Source organism: Lepisosteus platostomus, chromosome 10, assembly GCF_059453375.1.
Source record: "Lepisosteus platostomus isolate fLepPlt1 chromosome 10, fLepPlt1.hap1, whole genome shotgun sequence".
Lineage (NCBI taxonomy): Eukaryota > Metazoa > Chordata > Actinopteri > Semionotiformes > Lepisosteidae > Lepisosteus > Lepisosteus platostomus.
In genome coordinates this window covers 7,073,078-7,093,708 of record NC_142620.1, presented here as the reverse complement: position 1 = coordinate 7,093,708, position 20,631 = coordinate 7,073,078, and the positions used below count along the sequence as shown (strand labels likewise).

The 20,631-nt window shown below is 44.0% G+C and overlaps 1 protein-coding gene across 4 annotated transcripts; it reads right to left on the bottom strand.

Moving 5' to 3' along the window:
• Nucleotides 1–837: 837 nt before the first annotated feature.
• On the bottom strand, nucleotides 838–12,223 carry pcnx4 (pecanex 4). Of its 4 annotated transcripts, none has more exons than XM_088647763.1 (11): nucleotides 11,545–12,223; nucleotides 9,320–10,144; nucleotides 8,760–8,939; nucleotides 7,655–8,172; nucleotides 7,431–7,531; nucleotides 6,769–6,891; nucleotides 5,964–6,327; nucleotides 5,238–5,341; nucleotides 3,764–4,836; nucleotides 3,333–3,519; nucleotides 838–2,738 (listed from the first exon to the last, which is right to left on the bottom strand). In XM_088647763.1, the coding sequence occupies exons 2-11, from the start codon at nucleotides 10,006–10,008 to the stop codon at nucleotides 2,487–2,489; spliced, it is 3,591 nt and encodes a 1,196-aa protein (XP_088503889.1). In that variant the 5' UTR covers nucleotides 10,009–10,144; nucleotides 11,545–12,223; the 3' UTR covers nucleotides 838–2,486. The 4 variants fall into 4 exon arrangements, with proteins under 4 accessions (XP_088503889.1, XP_088503887.1, XP_088503890.1 ...); XM_088647761.1 differs by having other exon boundaries at nucleotides 11,633–12,223; XM_088647764.1 differs by lacking the exon at nucleotides 11,545–12,223 and adding an exon at nucleotides 11,012–11,338.
• Between the last annotated feature and the right edge of the window lie 8,408 nt (nucleotides 12,224–20,631).

Sequence of the window (20,631 nt, the reverse complement as noted above, 5' to 3'; positions counted from 1 at the left end):
TTGCATGGCTCACTTTATATTTTACTATTTAATGGAATGGGAGATTCAGCACTTCTTGAGTTTTAATGGACTTTTCTTTTTGTATCTTTCCTCCTGTGTACATTCAGATCTGTGCAAATGTAAGTGAGGGATCAAATGGCAATGTGTAATGCAGCTTTTAATTTAAAATGATGGCATCTCTCATCCATCATATTGGTGGTTTTAAGAGAAAACCTTAATGTTTTAAGAGTCTCCGACTATGGTACAATAGCCAGCCATGAGATTAATCTTTGAGCAAGCAATCAGTGCTTTTCAGAAGAATGTTTTTACATCTTTGCCAAAACAAGACTTTGATGCAGCAACTCTTTCTAAAGTTATTTTCAGCAGTAAATAATTAATGGTGAGGTTAAGTGTTGAATTTAAAAGTATATATATTCAATCTAAGCTGTGGATTTGGAGCACAAGCACATCTGTCTCAAAGGGCTGCATGCACTTTGCATGTCTTTGGGGTATGTTAAAGAAAGCAATTATCCTTATATTCAGTGCTCTGTTGCTTCAGTTGTCCACTGCTGCCATCATAGAACACCAGTCCAAAGCTGTGGGAGCTACAGTACCACAGAAGGACTGACATCGTAGTCTGCAGGGACACTGCTCCTCCCTTCAATCCACAAACTCAGGAGGGAATGGCAATAGGTAAAATCAGTGTGACCACAGACATTTGAATAGATCAAATACAGAAAGAATACATCATCTTCCATCAAAAAATTAAGAATTTTGATCCACGAGCAGCTCTGCTTTAAAATGGACTTGCATTCCTTAGCCTGTTTGGTGTTTTTAAGAGTAAAGAAAGTTGCAACATTTCTTTAAAAAGTGTGTAATACATGTTCAAATACATACTGTACAGCAATCACAATTTGTAATAAATATCTTAAGAGAAACTAGACAATTCCTATTATATTTACAGAAATTTGACAGTCTACAGTTCTCAGAAAAAAAGGTCAGTGAAGAAAAATAAAGATTATAAAATTGCCAACAAAAAATAAAAGTAATAAAACCAAGGCACATCATTGAGATACTGTACAAGTTGTGAATAATCAAACTTAGTTTCCCTTTATGTGAGAACATGTTTTCAGAGTAATTTTGTCTGCAGTCTTCTGTGCGCATTTATAATAAAAGTATTACACTAATCACACAGAAATATATAAAAATAATCAAACTAAGAACATAAAAAATAGAGACATCTCAAACTTGGAAGCACTCGTAAAGTTGCATTAAAACGAGGGAGAAAAAAACTGAATGTTACTTTATTTCATGGCTGCCTGATGAAGGATAATCATGTCTCTCTTAGAAAGAAACCTTACCTCCTAAAAGGGAATGTGCACCACTTTCATAAATAGTTCATTCCTGCACTGGCTTCTCTCAGAAATACAGCTTACCCACACAAAAACACTCTGTTGCTGCAATTAATCAATCAATCAGTTCAATCTGTCAGTAAAAGTGACTGTTTTGTGTGCACAAGCAGACATGCACTTCTTAAATTAAAAAATATATAAAAATGGAAGTTTAAAAACAGTCTCCTTCACCAACTCCTGGCTGAGAACTCTTGGTGAGGATTCAAGAAGCAAGAGAAATTAAAGAAAAGCGTAAGGCAACACATTACTTGGAAGGATAAATTGAACATACAGTGTCATATAGCAGATGATATGCAGCAGCCAGTTAACTTTGCAAAGAGAAGCAGTGTGGAGCAGTGGTCAGGGTTCTTTAGTCATTACCAAATCTCATTAGAGACACTACTGTTGTACCCTTGAGCAAGGTGCTTCATGCAAAGTGTTCCAGTAAAAGAGCCAACTGTATAAGTGGGTGCACATATAAGTTGTTTTGGACAAAAGTGTCAGCCAAATAAAAAATAGTAATACGAATTTCAAGAAATACCTTTTGATCAACAAATGGTGTCTATCTAATCCAACATAAAACGAAAAATTATTATACATAAAAATGCAGCTGAAGTTTCCAAACAGGCTTGCCTGTTAACAGTGCTAAAAAACACAGTCAAGATTTTATTAGTATTTAAAGTTAGAAAACTTTTGGTAGACCAGGAGCAACTGTTTATGCAGCTTTAAGGACTGTATGAGTGTCTTGTATAAAGTGAATAGTAATGTAGTCATCAGTCTGTTTTAACCCCAAATTACTTTCCTCTTCCTCTCGAGTGAGTGTTAGCAATTAGCAAGGCTGGAGACTGAACCTTAACACCAGGCATGTGTGTCCATCAGGGCTTCGGGGTCACAGCTGCCCCAGGTCTTCAGATCCCTCACACAAAAATAGTATTTCTCTGCTGCACACGGAGGCATCTCAGAGGAAAGTCTAATCCTCTGACATCAGTAACGGATACCTATTGAGACTTTGTAAATACAACCGATTAGTAGTGTTCCCTTCGGCTTCCACTTGTCGCTCAGTCTATATTGCAGGGTATGCGGGTGTATGCACCTGTGAGGGGGGAGAAGGCCCGGTCAGAAGCAGGGCACGTGGAGAGGGGGAGAGCTGTAGATGGGGTAGCCCAGGGGCGGGTCTGCAGCCTGCACTGTGAGGTTGCGCAGCAGCACGGGGTGTGCCTGGATGCTGTAGCGCTCCTCATCGTCATTGGTGGCGTACAGGAGCTCCCAGGACAGGTTGGCCCACTGCCCCCTCACCCCCTCAGCATTCAGACGGCCGATCTGCACCAGCAGCTCCTGCAGCGTCAGGACCCGGCCAGTGTAGGTGCCCTGAGGACAGACGGGAAGAATTCAAGAAAACAGTTGGTCATTGTTTGCATGTATTTTCTCAACATGACACTATAAAATATAAATCTCTCTAGATACAAAGAATTAATTCCTACAGTTCTAGTACGTTCACTCAGAATGGCTTTTCATTTTTCCACAATCAGGAATTGCTACCGAAAACAAAGCATCGATAGCAAATGAATATTAAAGTGGCTAACAACTTTTTAATTAAAGTCTTATTTCTTACCATTTTAATTGATAAGATATGGGTTACAATGTGTTGAAATTGAGCACTATATGGCATTTCCTTTAAAGCGTTCTGTGCCTCTTTTTAGGAAACTCTGCTTATTCACTCACACGCCCTCACAACATTTTCCTTTTCCGTTTCCCCGCGTAACTTATATATGAGATTTAAAAAGTTAAATGTGTGAATACAGCATGACACCAACAACAGAGAGGTAACTTCTTTTCAATTGCAGGTCACCCAAAAAGCTAAAGACACAAAACACGCTGTGGGGCGCTCGCCAGAGAATCCTGGGATGAGTTTATGGGCTACAGTGTGATCTGAACTACAGTGTGAATCACAGCAGTGGTTACCATGGTGAGGTCATGACCCAGTGAGAAGAGGAAAGGCTTCTCCTGCAGCACAGCATCCTGCCAGCCTCTCTCGGACACCAGCCCGATGTACCAGTCCCGCTCGTACTCCTCCAGCAAGCTCAGCAGCTCCCCGGCACCCTCCGGGGGCCCCAGGCTGGCCTGGTCAAACAGCAGTTTGAAGCTGTACCTACACCAACAAAACAAGGTCAAAGCATGACAACCGAGAGGCGCGAAATTGTAACAATCCTCTTGAATGCACAAAGTTTTTCTTTTTGCTGGAGTAAGAAAAATAAACTTAAAAGTCTACTGTAGTATAAAAAGGATAATCAAAACTAACACAGGAAAAGTCTCAGAATGTTTTAGAAGGTTGTCCTTTGAAAAAATAAACTGGGGAGTGATCTCCTATTTTGTAGAACCTGTGTCATCTTTACCTGAATGCCTTCAGAACAAGCTGGAAGAGCTCCTTGTTTGTAGTGAGCCAGTCCAGTCCAGGTGTCCAGGGCACATCCCCGCAGTACACTCTATAGGCATAGCTTGGGCTGATGATGGTGGACTCTGCCCCTACTGTCACGCCATAGCAGCTCATCACCACATGGGCGTACAGGTCCTGGAGCACCTCGTCTCTCCGCAGGGCGTCCACCACCTCCTCGGCCCGCTGCCCCTCTGCTGCCAGCTCCAGCCGACTCAGGACGAACTGGTACCAGTCAGCCGGGAACATTTTCTTCAACTGCTGCATCCGGTGGAGCGGGAGGGGTCCAGCCCTCCACTCTTCTGGCAACGACAGCTGCTCAGAGTGAGGAGAGCTGAAGATGACTCTTGAGAGAGTCCCCAAATGGCTCAACCCCATAGCCTTCCTCCCTCGATCCACAGCAGGAAGGCCCAGTACCTGGGGCACACGAGCCCCGTGGTCCGGCCCCAGGCTGGCCGAATTCCCAAACAGGCTCTGCATCTCCACTGACCCTGGAAGAGAAGGAGCTACCTCCATCTGCTGAGCTGCACTGTTCACAGCTATTGTTTTTCTGGAAGGCTGTGGGCCAAAAAGATCATCCTCGTCTGACCAATCACCAAAGGTGTCCGAGTTTAAACTGGAACTGTCCCTCCCGAGTTTGGAGGAAGAGCTTTTTATTGTTGCAACATTGACCTCTGCAAAAGGCTCTGCACCAACTGGAGCGAGCTTTATACTTGTACTCTCATCCGCTCCTTTTCTTCCAAAGGACTTGCATTTCCTTGAGCAGTGCTGCAAGAGCACCCAGACCAGCACTTTGAGAAAGTCGTCCTTCAGCTGCCTGAGGTTCCCATGAGAGTCAATGATCCCGGTCAGAACATTGCGCGCATCAGAGTACAGGTGCACAGGTAGTGTGGCGCAGGGCGTGAGGATGTTGCTAAAGTGCATGTTCACCAGGGATCTTCCTGGCCCCTCCAGTGGTTCGAAAGCGTTTTCAAAAACCTCGTCAACCCTGCGTGCTTCAGCAGTATGACATGATGTCTCCTGGAGCTCCAGTCCCTGAAACACAGCAGCACATAGCACAATTAACACACCAAGAATCACTAACCTCAGTAAAGTATGGATACTGCCTGTCATTTAGCAAAAGATTACCTATTTTTGCTAAAATTAACTGAATTAGATTTCTTACAGACACAAAGCTCAAATCATTAACCCTTATTTCACCCACAGAATATAAATTTTGAAATAAGCAGAGTAAAAGGAAGTTTAAAGGAATTTTCTATCACTGGCAATGCAGATGGATCCCCACAACCACTGCTGTTTGCTGATTCATGGACTATGCTGAGACCTTGAGGTCAGATCAGGCAACATGTATACATTGAAATTCAAGTAGATTGCCCAACATGCCCTCTTCAAAGAAAGCACGACACAATGGTGTTTCCCTGACTGCAAATTAGTACCTTAATATTAAGGGAGCAGTAGCTAAAGCCTCTCTCTAGAACCATGATCCACAAAACCCGATCCTGGAAGCGGCCCAGGAAGTGTGATCCAGGAGAAGGAGAACCTGGAAGATGGAGAGAACAGCCATAAGAACGAGGAATCTGCTCATCATAGGCTAACTACCAGAGAAAAAAAGATTGTAAAGCACAGAAAAATAGTACAGAGCGGTATACTGAACTTGTATAGAAGCTCAGAAATCCTTGTTTGAGTTCACCTCTTATTACCATTCCCCAAGGACAATGTCAGATCCCATAGCAATATCTCACTGATGCTGTAATGTCAGATGATACAAAGTGACATCTTATATATTCTTTTGGTATTTGCTGCTCATTGATGCAAAGCAGAATGTCACAGAAGGGGCAAAGACAACTTTTTTTTAATCATAAGATCCGTCTGTCTTAAATCATACTTGAGAAAAAAATAAATAAAGGAATCACATAATTTAACAAAAAAGACACTGCTGTCCTCACCATAATGCATCAGTATTTTGACAGCAAACCTCATCTTGGAAATTAGAGTAGTAAGCAGCTAAACTCTGCTAAAGTACAGTACTAATTACTAATCTCCTTCCCTTTATCCATTTTAAACGGATGAACACTTTACATTCTTGGCACAAAGTCAACCAAACGTCCATTGTAACTGCTATTTATGAACCAAAAAAAGATGACTACACCCGCTGCACCGACCCAGGGATCCCACAGCGAAGGCCGTGCGGAAAGCAGATGCCAGGCTCCATACCATCTGCTGGTAGTAGACCGAGTCGGGGCAGGAGCACGCAGCAGAGCCCACGGGACTGGGCCAGCTACGCAGAGGCCGAGGGAAGCCCACGAAGAAGACAGGCAGGGTGAACAGGGGCAGGAGTGGGGCGGAGAGCACCGCAGACAGACCCAGCACGGCCAGCAGCACTGGGCACAACACGCCATTGAGCGCCAGGAGCGTGGCCGCAGACTGGCGCCTTTGTTTCTTCTCTGTCCATGAGGTCACCAGCACCGTCAGGGCGAATCGCAACTTGGACACAAACTGCCCCAGTCTGTCCAGCACCAGACCCACCTGGCACCACACACACATACAAATGACAGGGAATAAACAGCTAAATGCAGGTAAAGCAAAAAAAAAAAAAACACTTAAAAATTCAGATTTATTTTCAAAATTAACACCCCAATTCTAACATTTCCCATGTGATTGAAAGAATTAGAATTGAGTGGAAGAAAATAAATATGAAAACAGAAACTAACTGCAACAGAAAAACACTTTTGCAAGGACGCACAGTAACTAAACTTCTCATATTTACAGGAGTGGAAAGACCGATCATGCAGAAAGAGAAAGAGGACTGTAAGATTATGAGGAACATCTCAATTTAAGCATTATAATTGGAAACCACAACATCTGAACAACCTCCCTCAATAAATCCACTCTGTGCCAAGGCCATCTGCTTATCACAAGTAAAACAGAGGGGTGGTTTGTTAATGAGAAAGGTTATTTCTGTCTTACCAACAGTAGCTGGATCCCAGTGCCAAGGCTATCCCACCAAACTAATTTATTGTCCTTGTCTGCCAGCCGCACAATGGTTATCACTACCATCTGCAGCAGGGAGTCCTCAGTGCTTTGCCACACCTGGGAAGAAACAGCCCCGAAGGCACAAGTGAAATTTAAGTACAGGTGTTTTGGGGAGTCAATCAGATAGCACTTCTTTATACAAAGCATTGTTGGTATCAAACAAACTTCCCAAGAACAATATTGATTTTTCAAGAATACCTCAGTTGAACGAGGTTCTGGGATCATTTAACAATTGTCATCAAATGAGCAAGAAAGATTACAAAGCAGGACAAATGACTTCCACTTTCTTAAGCTTTTATATTCCTTATAGATTTCTGGGAGATCTGCAGAATTTTAGTACTGTACAACTGATATTCTACCTAGTCGAACTCAAAACATCTTTCTGCAAGGATTTCTCCTCAGACCTGTCATGATGGGTCCCCACCACACTGCACCTAGAGCCACATATGGTGAACAACAACCAAGTCTAATTCTAGCCCCCAAAAGCAAGGAAGCCAAAAGCTAGAGAACTAAGCATATTTCACAAAGCACGTCCTATTCCTCTGCCACAACCCTTTTCTAGTGCATACAGGCATTGGCAAATGACAACAACTCACTGCTCTGAAGGCCCTGGTGAATCCAACACAGAGGGATGCTGTGTGCAACCTCTGAAGGGAGCCATCCATTGAAAGAAAAGCAATCATGACAAACGGAGAAACTACAAAGGTGCACAAGAGATAAAGATTCACTTATTAACATTATAAGTAGAAATTCCTTTCTGTTACTAATGAGAGCATTTTTATGTCAGTTTAAAACAAGTGTGCAATATGAAGGTCCTTACCCAGATTAAGCAACACCCTTCTGACAGCTCCTGCCTTCCTTAGCCCACTGAGCTCCTGCTTAAAGACCCTGACATTCCCCATCTGCTTCGGATACAGGGGGTTGTGGAAGACCCCCCAGAGGAGGTAGGCCCCTTGGACCTCTCGCAGGGCCCAGGTGAGGAACAATAGAGCAAACAGTATATAGCTGATGGTGGCCTGGGGTCCTGTTCCAGAGTGCTGGGCTGGGGTGATAAAGTGATGCAGAAGCCCAGCCTCTGTCACAGCAGCCAGAAGGAGGCAGCTGTGCAGAAGAACCTCCCTCCAGCCCAGCCGCCAGCCCAGCGTGTGGGGAGGGTCTGATCTCTTGTCCTGGGGGCGCACCGCTCCTTTGCAAGGTCGCAGCAGGTCGCGCGCCTGGCTGAGGTCCGAACTGAGCAGGAATCCCATTGCAGTAGTGAAAAGAACAACCCCCAGGGCACTGGGAATGAAGAATGTGCCCACAGCCACAGAGACTGACGCCACAAACATCACCAGCAACCTGCAGCACAGAATCACACAGTCAGGGGCTTGTCCATCAGCTCAGAGACGGGAAAATGCAGAAATAGAGGATCCACATACTGCAAAAAAAAAAATGGAGCTTTTCTTTTTAACTACATCTTTAATGATGCATTGTTTTTTGCAGGTAATGAAGGAGAGAAAATAATATTTTGTATAAATGATACGAAAGCTATTAACTTTCTTTTATGACCATCCACTTTCAACACACCATTAAAATATCTTGAGTTCAGCGTCTTAAAATCATATTTAAAACTAAATACAATAAAGACATTGCATACAAAAATATTTAGGAATAGCCGAGTGTGAAAAGTCACAGGATGACGTTTGCGTCCTGGAAATGTGCAAATACAAAAACCTCTTTCTTCAGTTATACGGGAATATTTTCTTTCATAACACACTAGATCCCCATGCCACTTGGCAGACTAGTCACATCATACATTCACATGCAGTCAGCTACGGAACAGAAGGTTCCAGCAGACTTTTCTGTGTCAGAACCCCATTCACCAAGCCTCACTCACAGAAACAGTGTCAGGAAACAGACCCCCGTGACTGAAGCACTGCTATCACCTGAGGTTGGTTGACATGGGGGAGCCACCCAATCCGAACACCAGTGTCTGTTCCATGCCCCATAGGAAGAGGGCATCCACAGGAGACAGCATGCCTAGTGCCCACAGTAATGGCAGGAAGAGGAAGAGTACATGTAGCACCTGGTTCACCTGCTGCAACTCAGGAACTGCCCCCAGAAACCTGCCAGCACACACAGTGGGGTGAATGAGAGGAAGCAAACTGAGACAAACACAGTGGCAAGTTCAGTAAGTCATGAGAATCTGAATTTTTATCAGTACAAATTGCAGTCCAGAACAGGATAAAGCAAACAGCACATAAACAAGCAAATGAAGTACTTATTACTTGAGGTTTCATTATACAGCGCTTAGTTGCGGTTTAAAACGCAGCAAATCAAAGCAGCGACCTGGTAAAGACTCTCCAAAACACAAGGGTGGTGTAAATTCAAGTTCACACAGTTTATGGTATTATAAATTTTCATTTGCAAAGACACTGAAGGAGATCTAATATAAGAAATGTAACTGGACAAAACAATAATGAATACCATTTTCTTCCATTCGTACCTTTGAGCAAGATCCACTGCAATGAAGGCAAACATGTAGAGCGGTCGAGTAAGGGGAGTGATCTCGTAAGTGTCTTGCGCCTGGAAGGTGGCTGTCTCGGTGGCCGTGTTGATGACCAGGGAATACTCTCCGATGCACAGGGTGACCCAGCTCAGCACGAAGATCAGCACGGCCGCCCACGTGCTGTTGTAGAGAGACGTCAGCCTGTTGAGCAGGACATACCAAGTGCCCAGCCCGCACAGCACGCCGGCCAGGACCGCGTGGAACACGGTGTTGAGGACCGACTTCTTCCCTGGGATGATGAACTTGATGGTCTCGGCGCTGGCGCAGCTGGGGAACTCGTACTCCTCCTCATCGGCCAGGATGTTGGGGCTCTGCAGCCACTCCACTGTCCCCGTCCTCCGCACGGCCCACAGGGTCAGGATGTGGGCAACCAGGGTGGCCCCCAGCATGAGCCCCCCCGCCAGCGCAGCCGCATAGTAATCCTCCAGCAGCTGCAACTGGTACAGCAGCGTGCCCACCCCCCCGAACACCCAGGGTGCGAGGAACAGGATGATCTGGTTGACGTAGATGTAAGGCGGGGCGCAGTACCCCAGCTTGAACCGGGGCCCCCCCAGCACCGTCTGGGGGAACCGCTTCCAGAAGAACTCCTGCTTGTACTCATTGAGCAGGGGGACATCCGGGCCCATGTCTGAAAGCCAGCCGGCAGGACCATCCGATCACCCCAGCTGCCCGGCCGCAGAGAGTGGCGCCATCATCTGGCGGGTCACGGGCGCCTCAGTGTGAGGCAGACATCCGAACACAGCAAGAACTACTGTAAACAACCTGCAATGAAAAAAGTCAACTTTCTGAACAAGAATTATTTGCAGTGTAACCCAAGAACAGCATGTCACTTCGGTATTGACGTTGTACTCTTACTTTCATTGAGTTGTGTAACTATTTACAGATTTTAGTGAATTACATTCAGACATTTAGGAAGAAAATCACTTTCCCCAAACACCTTTTTCTAAAAAGAAAAGGTCTCAATATTATACTTCAGTTCTTTTGAACTGAAGCAACGCACATTCCTGGCTTCTCTAAAGGACAGAGTAAATGTTACCGTGAGCTACTGGAAAACACACAAACTAAGCCAATAGAAACCACGGCGATAGCTTACATACCATGTGTGTATTTATACAAGATACACTACATTACAAAATGAGACTGTTAAAAGGAGCCGTCTTCTCAAAAAAAGAGCGGGTGTAGAGAGGTTTCGGAAAAGGCACTTTTTCGGCAGTCTGAAGTTAATTAATAGTAACTATATCTAAAAATTACTGTTGACACGCCTAAACCAGGACTCCGCGGCTCTCCACGGTCCGACCGTTAACGACCTCAGCGAGCAGGCGAACCGTCGGAACAAGACCTTCGAAAACCTCCGCAAACCCCCCCCCAAAAAAATATATATACATGTTTTCTTTCAAATCAATTCACGAATAACGCCCCGTTCAACGGCCAGCGTCGACCACCGTGAGCTCAAGCTCAGGGATAACCCCCCCTCTAACAAGAAGAAAACACACGAAGTTAAGGCGGGTTGTGAATTTAAAGTTAGGCTGCGATATGGACTCGGAATTCAAACTGCGTTCGATCCCACACCAAAGCATATTGGATCCGACAACAATAAGTCATTATTATTATTATTATTATTATTATTACTGCCAATAATATCGCCTTCTTGTGCTCAAAGCTTTGACCGCCGAAAGGAAATCTCCGTCTTGAGTGAGGAGGAGAAGTTATTTTTGCAGCAGCAGCAGCAGCAGCAGACTCCGGTTTCCATGGGCGAACGATGCAAACAAGCCCAACCGCACAGACTCCTGGCAGGTGTGCAAATTCTGCTCGATGCACACAAGCGCAGAGCTTTCCCTAGTTGCTCAGGACCTGCTTGCACCTACGCGTTTTGAGATATTCTGTCCCCACCACCCCTGTCCCGCGCGTTACCCTAACGGCACCCGACAATATTCAGTTATAACTTTTTTTTTAAATATATATATTTTTCTCCCCCAAATGAGAGCTGGCGTGGTTAAAGGCGAGGATCTCTCTCCTCGCACCACTTTAAAAAGCAAAACAAACAAAAAAAAAAACAGTCGTAGAAGCGCGGCCATAGAAATAAGTCAGGAGCCAAAACGCATTTCTGCACAACGTATATGCCTAGCTAATGAAAACCAAATGTGCCGTGGATGGTGCCCTACCATGAAGACTGCAACCCCATTCTTCCCCGAGAATTGGCGAACACGGAGGATGCCTGTTTCTGCTTGCAGCCTTAAACCAGCTACTTACAAGCTCGCCAGCCCCGATTCTTGTTCGCCTTGTCCGGTAGGGAATTCTGTGATTGAGCATCAAGTAAGAAAAGGCAGAGTACAGTGTCCGGCTTGCGACCGCTGGCCCATCGCGCTTGCCTGCTGTGTACTTGAGGGCAGGCAGTTCCTCCACACTCCCTGGGCTCGCTGCCCTCACTCGGGCACGTACGGCATTACGCACATACGTGACCTTTCACCCGAGACGCCGTGCTCACCCACTGTGACCACGAGTGCACCGATCATGTGACTCGGGATTCCTTGTGAGAAGTGTTTTGGGATACCGACATTCTTCGGCGGGCTGTACTTTTGCTGTTCTTTCTCACCATTTGACTTCATGTGGAGTTATGAGAGCGGAGGAATTACATTTTGCATTGCTTCTGTTTAACGCATTTTGCTGACTAGCATCAGACTCATTTATCAGAGCAATCTGATTGAAAACCTTAAGTGTACTCCAGCGTAGACCCAGCCCAGATCACAGACCACTTCTAAAGATACAATTCTCCGATAAGGAAATGACAAACTGAAAGGCTTCTAATGATTTTTTTTTATAAATAGAACTTACTGAGAAGTTACAGCAGCTATTTGCAATTTTACATGATATGTACTACAATATTAAACGCTGAGATAAAAGCAGACCCTGAGAGCATGCTAATGTGCAATTGAGCTGTTGTGTTCGTTGTGCGTCATGAAAGGTTTGGGCGTTATGTAATCTTGTCCATTGATCTAGGAGTGACCCAACAGAGAATCAGACAGTTTAAGAAACATGGGGTATTGTCCCAGAGGTACACAGGACCTGGCCTGCACTCTTAGCAGTGTCCTTCACTGACACTCAAAGTCCTGAAGACAGGGAGAGTCTCCCTGCTGTTCGGATGGGCTGTGTGGACACTGCTGGTGCTACACAGGGCCTGTCTCCTGTGATTAATGACTTCCTATAGGTCACCGTTTACATGTTAGTGCATTGCCTGTCTCCCTTTGCTAAATGGTACTTAGAAACCCCGTCCAGCTGGCATCGATCACTTTGCTTGTAATCGCTCAGAAGAAGATACCATTTTGTTTCAAACTCTTGAATTCCCAATGTTTTTGTGTGACATTGCAGATTAAACATTAGCACTGAAACACATTTCTGACCCTGGGCTCTGCTTTAAAGCAGCCGTCTAATATCATGTGGGCTTTTATTTGCAGCCTGTGGTTGATGGATAAAAAGGTGTAGTCGCATCTCCTCATATCACACATCTTAGTGCAAAGTGGAGGTGAATACAAGCGTGTTTTCTCTCTCAACACTGCCTCTAGAGTGACCTCAGACTCTTTACTCTATAGAACCCCACCAGTGACCAGACCAGGCCACAGGCTGCAGGGAGAAGCCACAGTGCCCCCTGTCTCTCACAGCCCAGCGCGCTGTGTGCCTAATTAATCCCCTGCTCCGAGTTCAATCCAAGCAGCGCGCTGTGATTGAGGACAAAGGAGAGACTTCTGAACATCTTAAGCTCCAGGAGCCCTGTTTAAAGGACACAAGATTGCAAATGCAAGCGCAATTACCATGTCATCTGACGGTAAAACGAGGCACTTGTGCTGATTGCTGGGTTGCTTTTTTCGATTTTCACATTTTTCAAATTCAGCTTCAAGGGCATGGCGTCTCCTCGGGTGCCAGTCTGTAATCAAAAACGACAAACAGACGGCCCAATTCATTTGTCATCAGCATGACAAAAGTGCCCCCTCTCCCTCACCCCCCACTTTAAAAAGATCTCGTACAGCTCTTATACATTTGGCAAACATGCAGACAAATTCAGCAGTACCCAGCTCTGGGGCATCGCTGTTCTGCACACACACAAAGTGCACTGATTGGAGGAGTCTGTAGTACTCATGGGCAATACCAGCTGGCAATAGTGTCAATACAAACCTCCTCTCTGCGCAAACATGACAACACACACCAGGGCACAGCTCTGCTCTCACAGCACCACTCTTACCTGGACCTTGGACCCGCACGTCTGTCCTTTATCTTGCCATTAGTTAGTCACCGCTGATGAAAAGACTGAAGAACTGCTTTTCACAGGGCAGTGCAGAGATATGATGATGATAGGAAGAGGGCAATCAACAACACTGAGTGTGCTGTAAAACCACACATAATGCATATACTGTCAAGTCACTATTTCTATTTTGCCCTCACCAGAAGACCTGCATGTGGGCAGGATTCTTGTCTGGGACAGTTCAGTCAAGCACCATCCAATGCTAATGTTTGTTCTGTCCTGTCTTTGAGTGTATTCACGATGTTTGCCATCAATGTGATCCTGGGATGCTGAAGGCCCTCCTGTTCTAGAACTGTGGTTGCGCACTGTGCTCACTGTGCTGTAGAAGAGCATAAACAAATAACGTCCAGTATCTGATGAGGTGAGAGCTCTCCATATGTCTGGACATTCAGGGCTATCAGGTACGCAGGCCTAACAGCCTACCAGCTGTATTCTGCACACAAGCACCTCCTCGGTCCATCAGTGCACATCGTACAGTGTGTGATCACTCAGCCTCTCCCACACTTGCTCAGATAATATGCCAGCTGGACAGGGAATGAAGCGAAGCAGGTTTTTTTTTTTTAGATTCTGGTGATCTGACAAGCATTGTAAAACGCAGTCTTAACACAGATTTTCAGTGATGAGGTACAGAAAGACATGACATTTCCCAGTTTGATTTTCCTAGATTTCATTTCCTAGATTGCATTTATGAGTCACATGCCAAAAACTCTTAAGCGTGCTTGAAAAGAAAAACAGGAATGGCCTCACAATCCTAACCGATCGGTTTCATCTTGGCACAACAGAAAGAAAAAACAATAAAGCCACATACAGTACGCATCATCTTTCTTTATTGATTGTAATTTGCCCTCCAGCTGTAATTGTAAGAATAATTCAAATAATCTAGGTGGACAGACATGACATAGGAAACAATATCCTTTTGTCCTCTTCAGATTTGCAAAGACTCCTTTACTTTTGTTCATTAATCATAGACTCAGTAAGCTTTATTCCCACCTTATTATCCACACACCTGGCCAGAACAAAACAACAGAAACAGATTTTGATCTGACGTGCAATGTGACTTAACATCTGGCCACATCAGTTATAGAACCAATATTCTCAGCGTGATTGTTGAGCAGCTTATTTCAAGTAATAATAGGAGGGTTAACATCAGCATTCCTGTGTGCTGACTGTCATCTCTGCCAGGGCACCGTCTGATTACAAGTTGTTCCACTGGCAAGCCGTCTCAGCTATTACTCTGATTACAAAAGTCACTGGAGGTTAAGCTCTCCACAAATGTAATCCTAATGTTTGGGAGTGATTGCTCTCTTTCCTTTGCGAAGATGAGTTTTACTGGTAAGAAAAGGTTACCATTTGGTATAAGGATTGTTTTGTCCCCTCTTGACCTGATATTGAAAATAACCTAGCTAAGAGAGGTAGAAAATAATAAAGGCATGGCTCCACTGTTTCATTAGGCATCTATGGGGAGATCTAAGTTAGGAAGTGTTGCCAACAGATTGTCCCAGTCTGATGATTTTGCTCTTCAGGTTTCTGGAGTAATCTAAAAGTAAAACAAAAGGATGTATCAGAACAATAAACAGTTGAGTATTCTAGAAAACACCGTCTGTATTCACCACACACCCCCTGTTAAGGGGTCCAGATGAGCTTTCCATTGTATTGTAATATTTTCTCAGTGATTAACAGGTATCTCCCTACAAGGCTGATCTTGAGATAGCCTTGCCCCTTGACGTAGTAGCTCCTACACACTGTCCAGTGAGGTAATAATTCCCTGAGGTCCTCAGCCTGTGTTATCTAGCTAAGTCACAGAAGCTACAGGAAGTGACTGACAGGTCCAGACTTTACAGTAACTGGAAGCTGGTTAGCAGTAGCATCAGCTGCAGCAGCAGGACACCATGCTGTTTCTCCAGAGACATTGTGTACACAAGTGGTGACCTCCCACAGATGTACTGAACACTTACAGACTGCCTCTTTTTTATCTGAAAAGCTTCCAAAATAAACCAGCTTTAAAGCAACAATGACACTCTGGTTTAAGAGTCAGCATGATTGGTTTCTTATGTAAAACAATGCTTTATTGCTTTGTAATAAAGCTGAGAACTTTACTCTGCTTTCATGAGCACGGCTGGGATATGATCAAATGTGCTATATAGACTACATTTAAACCCAAAGTGGACTTTCTGACTGTCCCTCTTGATCTGTGACTGAGAATGTTGCTGTGTGCAGCTCTTGAATCCTCTGGTGATTATATTATAAATAGCCAGTACATTTCCTCTCCTTTTCTGCTATATTTTCCCTTCATGATTGAATAACTATGATGAAAAATATATGCTTTTCATGATTTGCAGTAATAGGTATAACTGTTGATTGAAAAAATGTCCAGACATTTTGTTAATGCACAGTTAAAATGTACTGTTTATATCCAGCTCCATCTACCCTTTGCCTTGTATTTAATTATGGACACAAAGAAAAACCTCGGGCCTCCTGTTGTTAAATAACAGAACAGTGAAGTGCACATCTCTGTGTAATATTGTGATTACATCAAATGTGTATAACACAGGGGCATATTTTATCTTCTTCTTATCAAAATCAATTTTCACAAGCAGTTTTCTGCCTTTAATTCCTTGGGCTTATGTGAACCAAGACACGAAGGATTACCAATATTAATATTGAACATTTCAGACCCTTGCTATTATTTTTAATATCAAATGTTCCGTGCAAATCCCCTATGTTTTATTATTTTAATAATAATATTCTGCTGATGAAAGTGATTTCTCCCCTCCAGCCCTCCAGATGTTAGTCATCCAGTAAAATAAAGATGAGGATCATTGCGTTATTAAGAAAAAGAGCAAATATTAATGTGAAGAAGATAAAGATCGGGGAGGAAAGAAGATTATGCCTGGGTTTTATTTTCCCAGTTTACGTCGGGGAGCAGTCTCCGTCTATGTAAGACACTAAAAACAGCAGACAGCTCAAGACATATTATATCTTGTAATCCCACCCCAGTTCAAATCCGTTCTGAAGTAGTTTGTGTCCATGTCCGCAAGTGAAATCCCCTCATGAATTAAGATAAAGGTTTAAAAATCAAATCAATTCCCAGAAAATAAATAAAACACTCTCCTCCTCCCCCTCCCTGCCCCGTGACAGAGGTGAAGGAAGACATTACTGAGCCATCTTTTTGTAGGACGGTCAGATGCTCTGGTGAGATTAGGCTGATGTTCTTTCTCCTAATCCCCCATCTTGCCGAGATCCTAAAGCACTTTTGGGAATGATGCTCACAACATGTCAGATTGGGAAGCGCTGGGCTGGGGGATCAGCAGTTGTCACACACTGCCCATCTCCTTTATTCGATCCTATTGTTCACTTCCCAGGCTGTGTCTCCGCACTGCCAAGAGGTCACTCCGTGGGACAGCCTGTCGGTCCGTCTGGCCGCCTGTCTCATTCCGCTGCGTGCTGCACAAGGGGTTAGCCTGAAACAAAGCATGCACATATGGCATTGCTTTGCATTGTGCTCGGTTTTGTAAGCGTCCAACGAGCTGGCAAGTGTGGAGCGAGCCTGACGTCAGGTCATTTTTCAGCGCAAGACAGACGATGGCGGGGATGTGAGAATTACTGGCGAATTGTGAGTTTTTGCACAATTCTTCTGACCAATTACTTACTGCAGGTCATCGTATTTGAGATTCATGTTTGGAATTAGGCATAAAGGAAGGAAACATTTTGGCAAGATCCGGGTTCTCTGCCTGAGTTCTCCTCCTGTGTAGTGGGGCCTCTGGTGGATAGACTGGGTCTCTGTCTATATGTGAAGCACTCTGGGGTTCTTTGGGCTGCAGAAGAAATGCAATTAATAATTGCTTTGCGGTGCAATTGAGAGGTGCTTTGTACAGTGTTCATGATGTAAAAAATGCCAATTCCAACTGTAAAACATTGCAAGTAGGAAAGGTAGTTTTCATATTAATTATGACTCCTCTATTCAAGGAAGATTTTAAAAAGCTTCATCTGCCTCAGCAAATAAGGTGCATGATTAACAATAATGACAAGAAAGATATTCCAGTTTCCTTTGTTTTTGTTTTGCAAAACCATTTACGGCTTAATCCATTCGGTTGTTATTTTTAACCCCAGAAACAGTGCAGAAGTCAGTATTTCTTGTTGTGTCTGACAGACATTGCTGCAGCCCCCACTCCATTTTCTGTGAATGTGAATGTTCAAAGGAAAAACTAATTTCTCTTCCCACAATTTCGTGTCTTCAAATGCACCTCTCAGGCTAATTGAGCACTTTAGCAAACCTGGATGACTGAAGCAAATTAGGCTAGTGTTTGTAAATACACGTTTTGTCTTTTATTTCCCCCAGGAGACAGACAGGATGAGAATTACCGTGGTTTGAAAAAGAAAAATGATAGCTGTCATTGTGTGCATTATCGCAGTGCAGACCTGAAAATGACAAACAGCAAGAACAGTAACAATGACAGGGTTTGAGAGGCAACAGAACAAGCTTTCCAGCTCCTCTTCAAATTCCCACTAGTGTTTGGCAGTGCCAGTGACGGGCCCCAAGATCAGCTGAGAAAGGCTTCCTGGAAGTACCTTCTGTAAAACAATATACTGTATGAATATATACAAGTAATGAAAACCAGAACTGGGCAACAGATTTAGATTGAGAATACTGAGGCCATTACCAGTAAGAGTAATCACTTTGAAAGCTATATTGTCTTTGACATCATCCTCTTTGTTTTTCAGCTAACAAATGTTTTTCTTCTTTATTACACTAGTTTAGCGTTTTCATTGTTTCTCCGACCCCATTGGCATCTGTAGTCACTGATTCCATTTGGATTTTCATGTTCTGGGAGGTGTGCTGGTTAGTTGTACTTGCTGAACCCAGTGGGATCCTGGGTTCGATACCAGGCTGGCAGGACATCCATGCAGAGCTTGCATGTTCTCCCCTGGTGTTCTAGTCTCCCCTATTGAAAACCGTGCTAGCTGGGTGTGATGGGATTTCTCAGCTGTCCTTATTTTTGTGGCTCGGCAATGAACCAGAGTCCCATCCAGGGTGAGAGCAGTCTTGAGCTCTCAGTCCCCTCTTGTGCATTATACTGCCTTGGCCCTCTCTAGATGCGATGCTATGTTTTTGCACACGGGGGTTTGTGCTACACTTTTGTTACCGTCCTCAGCAATTATTCACAGGGCTTTCATATAATGGATGTTTCATTTCACTCACAGCAAGGAATGTGCTCCATGTCAGTGGGCTCACAATAATGGCAAACACTGGAGAGACTGATGCAGTGCCAAGTGTCCCACAGATAAAACAAGCGAGTACAGGGCTGATGGTAAAACGCAGGCAGCTACAGGGAGCTCTCTTGGAAGCTGAGCTCCATAGCAGGCAGATGAAAACATAACCTGTCACTTTCCATCCCATTAAACTAGCTATGGGCCATGTGCTCGGCTTGCAGGGATCAGCATCAAGTCTCTTCAAGCTGCGCATTTGCACTCTCTCACATGGAAGCATGAATTATTCATGGGCTTTATGCACATACCATTTAAAGCGAAAATACTCAGCGATGTGAACACACACACACACACACACTGCATACACAAACAAACTACTTGTGCACTACTGGCAGAAAGTATGTACGTTCATATTCCGTTATACTGTACATTGTTTAATTACCGGGTCACTTAAAACAGTGAGAGAGGCACAGAATTTACAGTGCCTTTCTGTCTACTATTAATATGTATTAGGACACTCATCAAGCCACTCTGAGAACCATCAAGTGACAATTTCTGCATCGCTCTTGTTTAGTGGGGCTCATCAACTGCTATTTGCAGTAATGCATTGAAATGAATATGCACTCAGTCAGGATATTTGGTTAGTGCCGGGATTTAACATAAATTAAATTAAGTATATGTAAAAGAGCTCTTAAAAATAGATGCTTTTCAAGATTAATCATTTCCATCTTTTGGCAGAAGTTACATCAGTCTTTGACCTTAACTTCTCCCTTTCTTTCAAGCACTGTATGAAACAATGAATGACAAGTACAATTTTTTACATACCTCTGTAAATGCATTGCATTCCTTTTTATTGATCGTTTCTTCAAGTGCATCTTAAACAGAAGTAACTAAAGACTGGTTTTCTTACAATCATTGTAACCTCCATTAATTTAAGCTATGATGAACAGTATTTCTTTGTGCAGCATTCTTAACGGTGCTATATTATTTATCCAAGTACAATATCAAAAATATTTCCTTACTTAAAAACCATTTTCTACAGTTGCTTGTAACACCTTTTGACATCACAAGTATACATTAACAAAGTAACAAAGCGTATTATCTCTGCGGCTTTGTATGCTTAGAAAGAAAATGAAGAGGTCTTCAAGGGAACCCTGACAGGGAATGTACAATAGGAATAGTCATTATCTGTGTGTAGCGGCGAGGCAGTGCACCAGGGACACCTTGTGGATGTATGATGTAACCACATACATATCAGAAGCATGTGCATGCGCAGAGGTTGCAGTTCGGCCCATCAGGCTTGTGGTATTTTCTCCGTTTAATACTTCCAAGGTTTAGATGGCACACAGCCGTCATACTGCTGATGTCTTGATAACATATTGTTCCTTCCTGCATTGTTTTCTCTTGATTTTCACCAGGTTTACCTTCAACAGGTGAGATCACCTTCTCACCTATACTCATTCAGTCCTTTCACTCATTAAGTGATCAGTGATTTGGTGCATATTCAGCAAAGTTACCCGAGTATATCGCAGTCGGTCATGAATGGCCAGGAGGACTTTCTGGAATGCAAGTCAATACCTCTTTCCCACCCCCACCCCCCATCTGCTAACAGAAAGGCATGAGCCAAACACAGGAAAGGCTGCTGTGACCCAGCTGGCCTGGGCAGTGTGGGGGTCTGTTCTGCATGGAGACACATGTACATGTAAATCACTGTACCTGCCCCCATGCTCCATTAACTCATTTTTCT